Below are 15,926 nucleotides of genomic sequence, written 5' to 3' on the forward strand. Positions count from 1 at the left end.
AGCAAAAAAACAGATACATTTAAAATACATTTTAAAAAATGTAAAAAGAAGAAGTTGAAATCAAATGATAGGGACATTGCTTTTAATTACATAAAATGCACTACATGCTGTCCAACAGAACATATGTAGAATGCTCTTAAAGGCACATTTCTAAAATTAAAAAATTAGGAAAGTAAAAAATTATTCATTTTAAAGGGTTACTTAGGTTGCTTTTCCCCCATGTCTTTTAAATTTTCTGCAATGAAATAGACAGTAAAATAAAGGCCTTTTAATAATTTAAAGAAGAGGTCCTTGGATTTAATTTTTTCTACATTGATTTGAATTACTGATCCCAAAGAGCACTTTCAAACATCTAATTGAACTCCCTGAGCACCATGGACTTTTTTGCCTTTTCAACTTATAAAATAATTTCACATTTCTACTACATAAATTACCCAGTTTAAAGTCCACATTCATCTTTCCAGCGATGAAGTACCCCTTTAATGATCAAACAAGCATGAGAATAATCACCATTTACAAACTTTTAAACTAATATTACAGCTATAACCAATCTTCTAAAGAAAGATACTAAATGTGTGTGCATTTTCTTATGGCAGAGCGTATTTTTCACTGCATGTGGAACCGTTCGTCTTGGAGAGTTTGGAGCAATTAATGAATGGTACTGTATCTGCTACTTTGATTTAAGACATGACTTGTATGCAAAATAACACGTAATAAAAGAAATGGTCCATATGTGTGTGTGCAGTATGATCATAATTTGTGTGTTTTTATCAGGTCCACTGGCACACAAAAGACACAAACTGAAGCTCTCTCATACGTTGCACCTGAAATTTTTAAGGGCCAACCTTCTGATGAGAAATCGTAATAACATTACATTTTCAATTTGAATATTATTATGATAATATATTTTCAAAATGAACACTGAAAATCTAACCTTCATAACTGTCACTTTTTTTTTTACAGTGAAATATGGAGTCTGGGATGTGTCATCTATGAGATGTGCATGCTGAAGTGTGCGGTGAGATTTTCTTTCATCAGATATTGAGCATGTTTTGTTTAATGTTAAGCTTTGACCCTTTTATGGTGTTCGGGTCTGTGGGACCCATTTACATTTTTTATCAAACAAAAAAGTATACAATTAATTATTTTTTCAAACTTAGACTCATTGACCTTGGCTAATTTTCTGTGACGAAACATATATCAGAAAAAAAAATCAAAGACGACACACTGTACACCCCCCTACACATTTATATTACATTCAGGATGTTCCCCATGAGGAAACAAGCTTATAATCATAAATAAAATGTAAAAATGCCTGTAGTTTTGGGACAGTGTGAAAGATGTGGCAGTGTCTGATGGCTGTAAGGGCGTGACAGTACCCCCTCCTCCACCGGCGGCTCCTGACGGCTGGGATGGGCGGCGACGGGGTCTACAACGGCCCAGAGGAGTGGGTCGGTCAGGGTGGTCTTGGTGAAGGATTTCGAAAATCGGTCGACAACGACTAGGATACAGGTGAAACCTTGGGATGATGGCAGGTCGGTCATGAAGTCGATCCCCAGATTGCTCCAGGGACGCTCGGGGATCGGAAGAGGGACCAGCTTGCCCTGGGGGAGTCTCCTAGGGGTGTTGGCAATGGCGCATACTGAACATCCCTTGACGAATCGGGAGACGTCCTGAGGCATGGCGGGCCACCAGTAACGGTGGTGAAGGAGCGAGAGGGTCCTTCTCCTGCCTGGGTGTCCAGAGCCCGGTGAAGACTGAGCCAAGTCCAGAAGGGGCAGGCGAAGGCGAGGCGGGACATAGAGGTGCCCTTCTGGACCTCCCAGCGGATCAGGCTGTTGGGCGTTCTCCTGTTGGATCGGTTCGTGGAGGGCCCACTGGATCGTGCTGACAACCATGGCTGGAGGGAGGATGGTTTCAAGGTGCTCTGGCTCAGGGTCGGCTTGGTGGAGACGAGAGAGGGCATCCGCCCGGTTGTTCTGGTTCCCTGGATGGTACGTCACCTTGAAATTGAATCTGGTGAAGAAGAGGGCCCAGCGGGCCTGACGATGATTCAGCCGTTTGGCATCACGAAGGTATTCAAGGTTACAATGGTCAGTGATGACTTCAAATGGATGTTCTGCTCCCTCCAGCCATTCCTCCAGGGCGAGCTTGATCGCCAGGAGCTCCCGGTTGCCGATGTCATTGTTCTGCTCCGCCGGGTATAGCTTCTTGGAGAAGAAGGCCCATGGATGGAGTCTTGAGGGTGTCCCCTGCCGCTGAGACAGAACCGCTCTGACCCCGGTCGATGAGGCATCCACTTCAACAAAAACGGAAGATGAGGATTGGGGTGGACCAGGATCGGAGCGGACTGGAAGGCGGTCTTCAACTGGTGGAAGGCCTCTGTGGCCGATGGAGTCCAGGACAGAGACTTGGGCTGGTTCTGGAGCAGAGGAGAGTGAGGAGCTGAGCAGGCTGTAATTCTTTATGAAGTGGCGGTAGAAGTTGGTGAATCCCAGGAAGCGCTGCAGCTCTTTGATCGTGGTGGGCTGTGGCCAGTGGGTGAGGGTGTCACACCTTCCTCTGGTCCATCTTGACTCCATGGTTGTCTATGATGTACCCAAGAAACTGGACAGTGGAGACGTGGAACTCACACTTCTCAAGCTTGAGATAAAGGTGATGGTCTCAGAGTTTTTGCAGGACTTGACAGACATGCTCCCTCAGGTCACTAGAATAGATGAGGATATCATCAATATAGACGATGACAAACTTGTTTAGGAATTCACAAAATACCTCATTCATGTAATTTTGGAAGACTGAGGGTGAGTTGGACAGCCCATACAACATCACCCGATATTCATAGTGACCTAAGAGAGTGATGAAGGCTGTCTTCCACTAATCTCCCTTGCGAATGCGAATGAGGTTATAGGCGCTTCTGAGACCGAGCTTGGAGAAGATGGTGGCCCCACGGAGCTGTTCTAGGGTGGATGGGACCGGAGGATGAGGATAACTAAATTTGACAGTCTGAGAATTAAGGTGACGGTAGTCGATACACGGCTGCAAGCCTCCGTCCTTCTTGGCCACGAAATAAAAGCTTGAAGCGGCAGGGGAAGTCGGATGAACCCTTGTTGTAGCACTTCGTGCACGTACTCCTCCATGGCCTTCTGTTACGAGATGGACAGAGGACGCGGCCCTTAGGTAGAGTAGCCCCAGGCAGGAGGTTACTACCACCCCATCATTCCAACTACCCCCCCATCGTGCCATGGCCGATGGGGTGGTAGTTTGGTAGCCAACCACTTACTGAAGACATCCTGGAACGCCCGGTAAGCTGGGGGAATGGCCACTTTGATGTGAGTTTCAGGACTCTCTACTGAGGTGGACTGGACAGGAAATGATGAAGGAACTGACAATTATGATAATGGACCTTTTCGGCGAGCATGTTGAATACAACAAAGCAGTTCTCACCCCATTGCAGGATCTCTCCGGTGGACCTAGTGTAATATAAGCCAGGGGCGTCTCAGGATGATGTCCGCGGTTGACTCCTCCAGCACCATGAACGTGATGGTTTCCTCATGCAGATGACCAATGCGTAGTGTAAGTGTGGGGGAGAAATGGCAGACACGACCTCGGCTCAGCGGTTTTCCCTGAATGGTGGTGATTCTGAGCTCGATGGGACAACGTTGACGTTGGGCGGTTAGCTTATCGAGGGTTTCCTGACTGATAAAGTTTCCCACCGACCCAGAGTCGATGAGGGCTTGTGCTGCAACAGATGAGTGAGAATTACAAACAAATACTGGCGTCTTGGTAAGGTTTGCCGTTAAAGGAGGTAATTGGATGGTACTCACCGCTGGTCAAGTGGGTCACACAGGGCAGGTCGTAATGCCATGTCCATCTCCCCCACAATAAAGGCACAGAAGTTGTGATATCCTGCGTTGGCGTTCGGTGGTGGTGAGGCTGTATGAGTCTATCTGCATGGGTTCAGGTGCTGGAGGTGCGACAGATGTTTGAGCGGGCGGAGGATCGGCAGCAGATAAGGAGAGGCCACAGGCAGATAACCGTTGAGACACGCGGATGGTTTTCTGGATGAGGGCCTCCAAGTCCATGGCGTCATCGTAGACCACAAAAAGTTGCTTGACGTCAGCGAGGAGGCTGTGCGGAAAGGTGGTGACGAAGGCTGATTTGTTCCATCCACTCATACAGGCCAGCGTGCAGAAGCGCAATGCATAGGAACTTGTTGTCTCTCGTTTGCCTTGTTGAATAGAAAACAGTTGATCATGGACAGATAATTCAGCAGTTTGTTGACCAAATACCTCTTTTAGGTGAGTGCAGAAGGCGGTGGTTGAACCGATGACAGGGGCATTCGATTCCCATAGTGACTGTGCCCATTGTAGGGCTCGGTCTGAGAGTAATGAGATGATAAATGCCATCTGGCCTCTCTCGCTGTGGAACAGATGGGAGTTTGCTTCCATATACAGGGAACATTGCAAGAGAAACCCGCTGCAATCCTCCGCCGCGCCGCTGCAGGTCGCTGGTTGGGCCATGGGATTCACGCAGGCAGCTGACGAAGTAACGGGTGCCAGTGGTGCAGGTGATGACACGCTAGCTTGAGTATCGGTGGAGGGAGTGTCGTGGACCAGTGAGGACCGTACAGCGTGAACTAGCTTGGTGAAGTGGTCTGCGGTGCGGTCCCCACCTGTGTCCAAAGAGCTCTGCATTTGGTCTTGTCTTCTGTCAGACACAGACGAGGACACAGATGGATTAGTGCAAGTGCAAAGTTTATTATCAGAGGTAACAGACACAGGTGATACTTAGAAGGGTGGTGACACTCAGACGAAGGACGATGAAGGTGAAGACAACGATCATGGTGAAGACGAAGATGACGAAGGAGACAATGATGATGATGATGATGATGATGAAGACAAAGAAGTTTACAGGTGATGGCTTCGATGAGGGACAGGTAGTCGAGTTTGGATCGGTGTAAGACCAGACAGTGAGTGTGAAGCTGAGGAGTGCTTATGTAGTGTTGCTGGTGATGGTGCCCAGGTGTTTAGAATTCAGGTGATGGTGAACGAGGGGGCCTGGCAGTGTCTGATGGCTATGAGGGCGTGACAGCAGCGGATGAACAAAAGAACAAAAATATGAACACCCCACAAGGATTAATAAACCAATAAATTATAAATTGTAATTAAGAATTATTCAGCCCCATGGAGACTGTAAGGTCTATCTACACAAAAACTTTGGAGCTCAATATGTCAAAACTGGTCAGAATGCAGAAAGAACCTTATAATTTCTAAGATGGCGACTTGTCTGTGCAAATTTGGGGGTGCAAAGTCAAACAGTTTTGCAGAATACCCCAGTAAACTAGCAACATTTGATGTTGGGAGCTCTAAAGGGTTACTGAAAGAAGATTTGGCCCAACTTAGTGGAAAATGCTAGTCAGAATATGAGTCTGAAACTGCTCCATTGGGCTGTGATTATGAGGCGTGTTTCAACCGAACTAGGAAAGACATTAACTGGATAGACCTAAAACCAATCAGAGCAACGAAGCAACACATTACGTTAGTTGTCAAATGTAAACAGAGCTCAACAGCACTGTGTTGCCAATTCCGCTGTTTTTTTCGCGGTTTGTTTTTGATGTCCGCGGGTTGAAGCTACTATTATGTGATATATAGACCCATGAGTGCGTATTTTAGCAGGCAACCTTGCCAAAACAACACACATTTTGCCCCCAAACACCATTTTCTTTTCTGGAGAACCCCCCTGAGAAGCTGTTGTTTTGAGCTAGTAGTTGGCAGGTTTTGTTGTAAAAACTTGGCAACCCTGTCTGCACGCACGCTGGAATAAACAATCTTTGCCGGTGTTGTAAAAAAATAAAAGAATGATGATACACAGAGTACTTACCCAACATGATCAACGTTTTGCAAGATCATTTCATGTGATTTTATTGCAATGTAATTATCAAAGACTCTCAAACTGTTCTGTTCAAACCTCATTTATTTTATCAAACTTCTCACTTCACCTTCTCTGAGACTCTTATCAATTGCCTTCATGGAAATAAACATTTCAGTAGTTTTACATTTCAAAAACACCCAACATGGCATAAAGAACACAGACAAACCATATGCTGTCGCGACTGTGTGCTTATTGTCTTAAAACGTGTTTATCTACATGTTATAGCGATCTCTGGAAGGTTTGTTTATGTCAGGGAGTTCAATGTCACATGGTTTGTTTCTTCTTCATGAGTTCCATATATGGACTGAATGTGCATTAGGGCGAACCTCAGGCTGCTAGTATGAACTGAAAACAAAACATCAGCGCAGAGTATACAGCGCAATCTTTTTAACTAAAGATTGAATAAATAATACTTCTATGTATAAAAATTTGAATCTATCAATATTTCTCCACATCTGCACACATTTAAACTAGAAGCCCCGAGGGATATTGTTTTATCACAAGTCTTCATGACGACCACAGAGGAGTTTTTTTTTTAATGAATGGAAGCAGATGACGCACATATTACAATCAAAACGTACCGATGCCAGTTTTCATATTCATAAATCCTGGCACATATTAACACATTACGGTCACTATAAGACTTTGACAATAAAACAGAGGTAACAAGCTTTTTAAAACTCTATTTATATTTTAAAGGCTTTTCAATAAATTAAACAAATTTTCTCAACACATTTTAATTAATTTTGTCCAGAATTTGCAAGCAGTAGACTCTCTGTCCAGTTAGAGACATACATTATGTAATTGATGTTTTTAGTTTTCAGTTGAATTTATTAAATCCAAGTAAATGGAACACTCACAAGATGTCACCAAAATCACCCTGTCCCCTTTAAATCTTTCAGAAAATTATGTAAGTGTATCGAATTATATTAAAGAGTATCGTTGGCTGAATATCGAGATATATATCGTATCGTGAGCTGAATACTGTGTATCGTATTGTGAGATTAGTGTATCGCTACAGCCCTAATGCAGTCGGTCCTTGGCACTGAATTTGGGGAGGGTGTGGACAGTCAGGGGACTTCCCATGGTGAGTTGTAATCAGGTCATGGAGGCAGGTAGTTGTCCATATCATTGGACTTAAATGAAGGATCATGTTGTCTGCTGCACAGTCCCAGCAGGCCAGATACCATTTGACCTGTTTTAGCTCTGTGTATAGAAAAAAACAAACCCATCTCCGGTGCAATAACTCAGATCTTTCATGTATTCATACTCTTGTGTAATCGACGCACCATCCTAAATAAACCCGTCTCTTCCGAGATACCCTGAAATTTTGAATATTCCAAATCTAATATGATTTCTGACCTGTAAGGTTGCCAGAATAATAATCTTACACGGTGTGTTAATAGGCCAGAGGAGAACTGGCACCCCGACTGAGTCTGGTTTCTCCCAAGGTTTACTGTCGCCTTTGGCTTGGCTTGCTCAGTTGGGGACACTAAAATTATGATCATAATTATTCAACTTGGTTATACAGATAAAATTTATGAATTAGGTTTGAATTAATTCTATAAACTATAATACTGATCTGCCAACATTGTTGTTACGGGTTGTTGTCCCAAGGAAGGAGATACCAAGACTTCCAAGCTCAAAGGCTCTTTATTAAAGATATACTAGACTTTACCAGAAACATAGAACACTATCAAAACACGAACAGCAACAAGGAGGTATAACAGAGACCAGACAAGGAAGGACTGAACACAAGGGAACTAAAATACACACACTGATGACTAGACAAACGAGGGGAACAGGTGATACAGATGACTGGACACAGCTGACATAACTAAAGCTAACGAGGGGACTGAACAGTGGCGGGAAACTCAGAACAAAGGAACATGTGACAAAACAGAAACCAGGAAGTACAGGGGAAAAACACAAGAGACGACGACATGACATGTGACAATTGTCGCTATATGATAAATTAAAATAAGCTGATAACATCACTGTTTTCTCCAGAACGACTGTACAGCCAAATCTAATTTTGATGCAGTATTATTGTTTGACACTGTGAAGCTGCTTTGACACAATCGTGATTGTAAAAGCGCTATATAAATAAAGTTGATTGATTGATTGAAGGACTTAGTCAAGTTTATATATATATATATATATATATATATATATATATATATATATATATATATATATATATATATATATATATATAAATAAAATATAATGTAACATTTCTCCAGCCTTTGAAAAAATTCTCACAAGGTGCGACGCTTGTTGCCAGCACAAATATTTTTTTAGCAAGTACATACAAATAAGGGAAAATTACTGAAAATTAAGTTTAATTCAGGATCATGCACAATACACACATCTCACTTTATGTGGGGTTTCCAAATGGAGCCTAGCCTTAATATAACTAACCAAAGTCCACTATAAATCTCACTTATATCACAAAATGTATCTTCTCTCACAAAACCCATGAGGTGAAGATGGATTAACTTCACTTTTAAACTGTGGGGAATGAGGTTCATTCAGATGTGTGACTGTGTGGTTTCTTCCCGCCCTTTTAATCAAAGCAGTTTCGACAGCCGCACCTGATGAAACACTTCGGTGCTTCGTTTAGCTGTAGTCACGTGACATGAGTGTGTCGAATCACAGCTCGGAGCAGTGTTTCGACACATCTGTGCTTCGGGATCTCGACACAGCGTCAAAACGTCAGGTTCGCATCAGCCATCCCTAGGTCTGCTCAAGTATGTATCCGTTCTGTTTTGTATTCCGTCATCTGTTTTGTATCCGTTCATATAAGTAAATAAACTGCACTTGGGTTCCAGTGGTGTAAAGTAACGAATTACAAATACTCTCGTTACTGTAATTGAGTAGTTTTTCTCATAAAGTTTACTTTTTTAAGTAGTTTAAAAACCGTCTACTTTTACTTGAGTACATTTTATGTGCTGTATCGGTACTTTTACTGCGCTATTTTCCCTAAACCTGCCTTCGCTACATTATGTTTATTTATTTTCCTTTCAACGTGATTGGCTAAGACGAATAATCAGTCCTGTGTCTCCATGCGTCACACATGTGACTCCCATCAAATCAACTATAACAGCGACCAGCCTAGAGTGAGGTTGTTGCTCGTTACTATATGATGACTGAAATCGTGAAACTGCCTTAAACAATTACTAAAAATTGACTGCGGAAAATTACATTTTCTAATACATGCACAAATGGTACGTGTTTTTTTAGCGCAGCACAAGCTCGCAGTGCCATCTGCTGGAAACAATTTAGCTTTTGCCAGGCTTCAATCATTAACCGATCGTCACTGCTAGATTTTTGTCCCTTACATCGATTTCGTTTAACATGCAAACGCATTAAACCTGCTTTCTGGTGCGCTGCTCTTGTTGTAGCGCCCAGCAGCAGGTGTGTTAGTTGTCTGCGTTTGTTTGTCAAAAAGTACTAAATACGTTTTTTGGTTTGACTCGTTGTTTGATGGAAATGGACTAGATACGATTGTTCATTTAAGCAGTTGCCATGGAGATATACTACATTGTCATCTTATGGACTTTATGGATTTATTATGTTCAAGGCGAACACAGCCAGCAACGTGAGCCGGTAAGGACATACTCTCGGGAATGTTTGATGTGATGGGACAACTCGCGTATGAGAAATATATACTGGGACCCGCTTGTATCTGAAGATATTCTAGCCGAGATCTCTAGGTGCAGGTCTCCTGGAAATGGTTGCAAAAACTCTCATAAAGAGAGGAAGCGAGGAAAGAGAGCTGGCGTACGACTCCGGTTAAAACAACAAAAAATACAACGTATTCCAGCTCCCTTCAATAATATTTGCAAACGCTCAGTCACTCAGAAATAAGATTGATGAGCTACAAGCAAATTCGAACTATCTACAGGAATACAGGAACGCCTGTATTATGGCCTTCAGTGAGACGTGGCTGTCTTCAGTGAGACTTATCAATCAGCATCTTTGGGGCGCCTGTTAGGATGGATAGAGACTCTGAAGTTACGGGGAAATCTCAGGGTAGTGGAATGTGTGTGTATATATAAACCGGTGGTGGTGTAGCAACATCACCGTCAGGGAAAAGATATGCACTCCTGACATCGAACTGCTTTCCATCTCCGTTAATCCGTTCTATCTCCCAAGAGAATTTCCCCAGATATTTGTGACTGTAATATATATATTCAACCCAAAGCAAACACACAAACTGCTGCCGATATAATTCGTAAAAGTGACTCAAAGACTTCAATCTCTTTCCCCCGACGCCCCATGTCTGCTTATAGGGGATTTTAATAAGTGCAAACTGAGTAAATCCCTAAATTCATATCAATATGTCCCATGTCCAACTAGAAAAAATAAAACTTTGGACAAATGCTATGGTTTAATTAAGGAGGCATATAAGGCCTCCCCTCTGGCTCCCATAGGATCTTCAGATCACTGTACTATAAATCTCATCCCGGTGTACAGACCTATACTCAAAAGGGGGGAAGTTAAAACTAGAGAGATTGAGATCTGGGACGAAGAGTCTGTTCTGAAATTACAAGGTTGTTTTGACTACACCGATTGGTCTGTCTTCATTGACTCGGATATCAATGAGATTGTTGATGCTGTATGTTGCTATATTTCTTTTTGTGTGAAATGTATTATTCCCAAAAAACATGTCAAAGTGTATGCAAATAATAAGCCATGGGTCACTAGCTCATTGAAACAAGTATTAATGAAAAAGCATAGTGCTTTTCATAACGGCAATGAGCATAAAATTAGGGAGGTCCGAGCTGAAATCAAGAAGGCTAAATTGCAATACAAAAACAAGATTTTTTTGAAAAGAAAAGAATGGGCAGTAACAACCTGTAGGTAGCATGGGATGGGGTGAAAAGAATGATAGGGTTGCAAAAAAAAACACAAAAAAATCCCTTCTTATTCCTTTCTCAATTACAAAAGAGGAGGTTAGGTCTGTATTTAAGAGAATTAAAGTAAATAAGAGTCCGGGACCGGATGGAATTACTGGGAGACTGTTGAAGTGCTGTTCAGAGCAGCTCTGTGGGGTGTTTGCCGCCATCTTTGAGATGTCCTAGGAACTGGGAAGGGTCCCAATTGCTTGGAATGAGTCTATCATAGTTCCAGTGGCAAAGGGCAACTCTGTGAGCACACTAAATGACTTCAGACCAGTGGCATTGACCTCATTGGTCATGAAGTCATTTGAAAGGATTGTTAAGCGGCATTTGCTGTTCAGTGTGAGTGGGGCCCTGGACCCTTTGCAATTTGCATATAGGGCTAGCAGAGGGGTAGAGGATGCCCAGATTGCACTCTTAAGCCGCCTTTCCACTGCACACGACATTCGGACACGACTGTCGGAGTTTGCCCCCTAGTGGCAGTCGCACGGAAATGTTATTATGATCGTACACGGCAACATGGGAGATATCTTGCGGTCTCATTTGTATACTTCTCTAGAATCATATCGAAACCTTCTCATATACGGTAGACAAAAACATGATGACACACTGCGTCTTTTAAGTGTTTTTATTTATTTATTATCTGATCTGTTCATTCTTCCAACAGCCATAGGACCGGACCAGCCGCCTCAAACTAGTAAACTAGATCACATAAGTTAAATTACTAAGGTGAACTGTGACTCACTCTCACAGACACACACACACACACACACACACACACACACACACACACTCACACACACACGAGCGGCGCAGCGATCGTTACACAAGAGCCAGACAGCAGCCGCTGACCTATCTAATATCAGCACTAAATAACACCGTTTACTCTTATTCACACACTGAATATAATGATGGTGTGTGTGTGTGTGTTTCAATTACCGGCTGACCCCGACCCATTCGGCAGATTTATTTAGAAAAATATATAATTTAATACTCATCTATTATGCATTTTTAAAAAGGTTGTAAAACAAAATAAAACCTGATAAACAAAAAGAATAATAATTCTCAACTTGCGCACACACTGATTTGATTGGACAACTTTGGAACATCCGGTCGGCGTGTCGCATACGGTGTAGTCGCTCAAGTTCAAATATTTGAACGCATCCGAAGCTCAAATCGGATCCGTAAATTCCGCATTCGCATATGGTCGGCACCCCACGCAATCCCTGTACGACTCTCCATTGGAAATGAATGACTTCCGGTCCGACGGTGGTCGTTTGTCGTGTGCAGTGGAAAGGCGGCTTTAGATCTCCTCTATAGACATTTAGAGGGTCCTGGTACACATGCCAGGCTCTTGTTTTTGGATTTTTCTTCTGCTTTTAATACTATCCAGTAAATTATTATCAGAATTTAACATTGAGAGTAATCTTGTGTGCTGGATTATGGACTTTTTAACTAACAGAACACAGCGAGTTAAGGTGAATGGTTGTCTCTCTCGAAGGCGTGTCTCTTCCACTGGCTCCCCGCAGGGAACTTTACTATACATCCTCTACACTAACGATTGTAGGAGTCATTATAGTAATAGACACCTTCTGAAATATACAGATGATACAGTTATTGTCAGTTTACTGCAGAAACATGAATCTCAGCATGGGCCAGTGGTCGATGAGTTTGTAAGTTGGTGTGACGGGTTTTTCTCCATCTTAACACCTCTAAAACAAAGGATATGCTCATAGATTTTAGGAGAAAACAATCTGGCTATCCTCCACCCACCTATATAAAAGGAATCAGCATAGAAGTGGTAGAGCAGTACAAATATATGGGCACTGTGATAGACAATAAACTTAAATTTAACATAAATGTAGAGATGATCTGTAAAAAGGGACAACAACGATTGTACTTCCTAAGGAAGCTTCATTCTTTTAATGTTGATAAGGTTATCCTGTCTTTATTTTATAAATCTTTTATTGAATCTGTCCTTACTTTTGCTTTTATTGCCTGGTATGGGGGCATCAGCCTGAGGGAGAAAAATAACCTCAGCTATATTGTAAAAGTGGCTGGTATGTTAATAGGCTGCCCACAGGTTTCCTTGACAAATATTTATGAGAGGCAGGTTATGAGGAAAGCAGATGCCATATTGGGCTGTGTAAATCACCCCCATTATTGTTCTTTTGAGGTCCTCCCCTTAGGCCAGAGATTCAGAGTCCCTCGTTTAAAATCCAATAGGACAAATAACTCTTTCATACCAAGTGCAATTCAGTTGCTAAACTTGCATAATTCTTGATCTAGATGAGTATTAGTGTAACAGTGTTTTTAATTAATAGTTTTTATTGTTATTTGTATGTGTATGTGGTGTATACATGTTGTGCTACCTGTGTGTTTACCTGGCTGTAAGACAAGTTTCCCTTAGGGGACAATAAACTGAAACTGAACTTATGTCAGCATATCAAATTGCATATTTTAATTTAATGTATTCTCACATGGCGATTTAAAATTGTAGTCCATTTATATGGCAAATAACTTTCATAAAACATCAGATTTATATTTAAATCAAGTTTATTTTTTAATTGCAAGCAAAAATAACCAGTGGTGAAAATTTAGATTCTGATTTCTTAAGTGTATTCTTTTTACAGAGAAAAAAAAATCCATTGAAATTAAAGCAGTACAATGAATGCGTCTTGAAAAGAAAGAACTTAATGTACAACACTTTGCAACCTTTTTTAATTTACCGCAAGAAAACCTCTACCGAATGGTTGTCATAAATGTTACCAGATTATTGGTTGCTTTCTCAAATATTACATGGCTGTATTTTTAGTGCTAGCAGTCAAAAATAAAAAGAAATAGTAAAAGAAATATTGAAATACTGTCAGTGATCTCATGCTTTTTTGTTCTTACTGAGATTCATCCATAAAAGAGTAAGCTACATTTTTAATAAAAGGTGAAATAACATTCATAGCATAATACTCACTACTCTTGAGTACTTTTAAAACAGCTACTTTTTACTCCTACTTTGAGTAGCATTTAGAACAGGTACTTTAACTCTACTAGAATTAGATTTTTTGACAAGTAACAGTACTTCTACTTGAGTATGCTTTTTCAGTACTCTTTCCACCACGATTGGGTTCTCACTTCAATTTGCCTTCCATGGATCAATCTATTACAACAGCCAACCTTGTTGGTGGGCTGATTGTTTCTCTCAGTATGGAAAAGGTTTCATGATCCACTGATACATTATTTTGTATTTTTATTTTATTTATTTATTTTACCAAATAGTGACATAATATTTGTGTCTGTCTTTAGTTTACAGCAAAAAGCACAGTTGAGATTATTTCAAAGATACTCACCAGCTCCTATGAACCTCTTCCTGAGACCTTCTCTGAGGACCTTCGTCAGCTGGTAAAAGACACACTTCAGATCGATCCAGCGAACCGCCCATCTGTCAGTGAGATCTTGATGAGGCCCTTTATCATTAATCATCTTTATGAAAAGGTGAGTTATGTAATCAAAATGTTTTAATGTTTGCTGTAGTCTCCTAAAATCATAAAGTAACAGTTTCAGACACTGGCATATTGAAGTTAAACTTAAAACTAAACCATCAAACTATTTAATTAAACTTGACTTGATTTTTCTCTCAGAGCGCACAAACGATTGAAGAGCTCTATACGAATCTAGAGGTACTGGAAAAGCTGGCCGATGGTCTGGAGAAAGTCCACTACAACACAACAGTAGGCAGTCTTGCAGGAGGTGTTGTAGGATTGGCTGGAGGAATCACATCTGTAGTGGGACTTATTCTGACTCCATTCACTCTTGGAGCTTCTCTGATAGTAACAGGGGTGGGAATCGGTGTGGCAGTAGCTGGTGGAATAGCATCTGGTGTGAGCAATATAACAAAGATGGTTAACCAGCGCACAGACCGCCAACAGATCAAAATTATGATAACAGATTTCCAAGAAAAAATTACATCCACAAGTAGCTGCATCCAAAACATTCAAATAGCAGTGGAAACTCAAAAGGTGTTTTTTGAAAGCAAGATATCACAGTCCAATACACAATCTGGGGCAGATTTGGCAAGTGTCGGGGCTCGACTTGGGCGAGGTCTGGGAGGGATTGCAGAGCTTGTCCGTTTAACTCAAGTTGCAAGTGTTGGGAGAGTAGCAGCTCAGACTGCAAGAGCCGTACGTGTGGCTGAAGCAGCAACAGGGGTTTTGGCTGGGCTTTTTGTAGCTGTTGATGTCCTTTTCATTGCCCTCGACTCCAGAGAGATTCACAAACTCCGCGGAGATTATGCTTCAATAGCGTCTCAACAACAATCAGAAACCAATCAAGAATCAGAAATGGCAGCAACCAATACAGAGTCTGAACAAAAGATGCGGTCTGAGATCATGAAATTTGTGAAAAAAATAAGGGAGACAAAAGAGGAGCTAAAAAAGATTATTGATGAATTAAATGTTGAACTGAAAAAAATAGAACCGGAGATAAAATCTTAAATTATGCGAGTTTCTAATGCTCAGCATGTTACTGCATCAAAGACATATGTTTTGTTTATAGTAGCAGCATATTTTAGGTAAGGGTTTACTATAATCACGGTTACATGATAAAGTAATTTCGAATTTTAGTCAGAGAGAAATTCTCTTAATAATAAAAAAGCAGCATTTTTATAATTAAAGCTTCTAATAATCCAGTGATTTTAATCATGTATTGTGTTTATAATATATATATATATATATATATATATATATATATATATATATATATATATATATATATATATATATATATATATATATATATATATATTAGAGATAGAGGTTTTGATTTGAGAGCTAAGGAAAAAACTAAATTGTTGTATTTTTGTGTATTCCAGTCTCTGTGGGTGTCTGCCCTTGTGAAAAAAAGTGCACTTTAGTGTACTTTTATAAAGTGTACTTATTACACAGATAATATACTTATACTAAATACACTTAATTGTGAATTAAATGCAATGTTTTCGGTGTACTTAACACACATATGTAATTGATTTCAAATTTATCACATATTAAGTTGAAATAAAATACAATAAGTTGCAATTAAGAGTGATTTTTTGGAACA

The 15,926-nt window shown here is 40.9% G+C and overlaps 2 protein-coding genes across 2 annotated transcripts in view; one reads left to right on the forward strand and one right to left on the reverse strand.

Annotated features, from left to right (window-relative positions):
• Positions 1-15,325, forward strand: part of LOC137074054 (uncharacterized) — a 29,113-nt gene extending 13,788 nt beyond the window's left edge. Inside the window, exons 5-9 of the mRNA XM_067442779.1 lie at positions 597-658; positions 775-861; positions 964-1,018; positions 14,139-14,327; positions 14,474-15,325. Of these exons, the coding sequence (XP_067298880.1) occupies positions 597-658; positions 775-861; positions 964-1,018; positions 14,139-14,327; positions 14,474-15,325 (1,245 nt within the window). The remainder of the gene's footprint in view (positions 1-596; positions 659-774; positions 862-963; positions 1,019-14,138; positions 14,328-14,473) is intronic.
• Positions 1-15,926, reverse strand: part of LOC137080903 (uncharacterized) — a 470,496-nt gene that overhangs the window by 347,099 nt on the left and 107,471 nt on the right. The window lies entirely within an intron of this gene.

Source organism: Pseudorasbora parva, chromosome 1 (assembly GCF_024679245.1).
Source record: "Pseudorasbora parva isolate DD20220531a chromosome 1, ASM2467924v1, whole genome shotgun sequence".
NCBI lineage: Eukaryota > Metazoa > Chordata > Actinopteri > Cypriniformes > Gobionidae > Pseudorasbora > Pseudorasbora parva.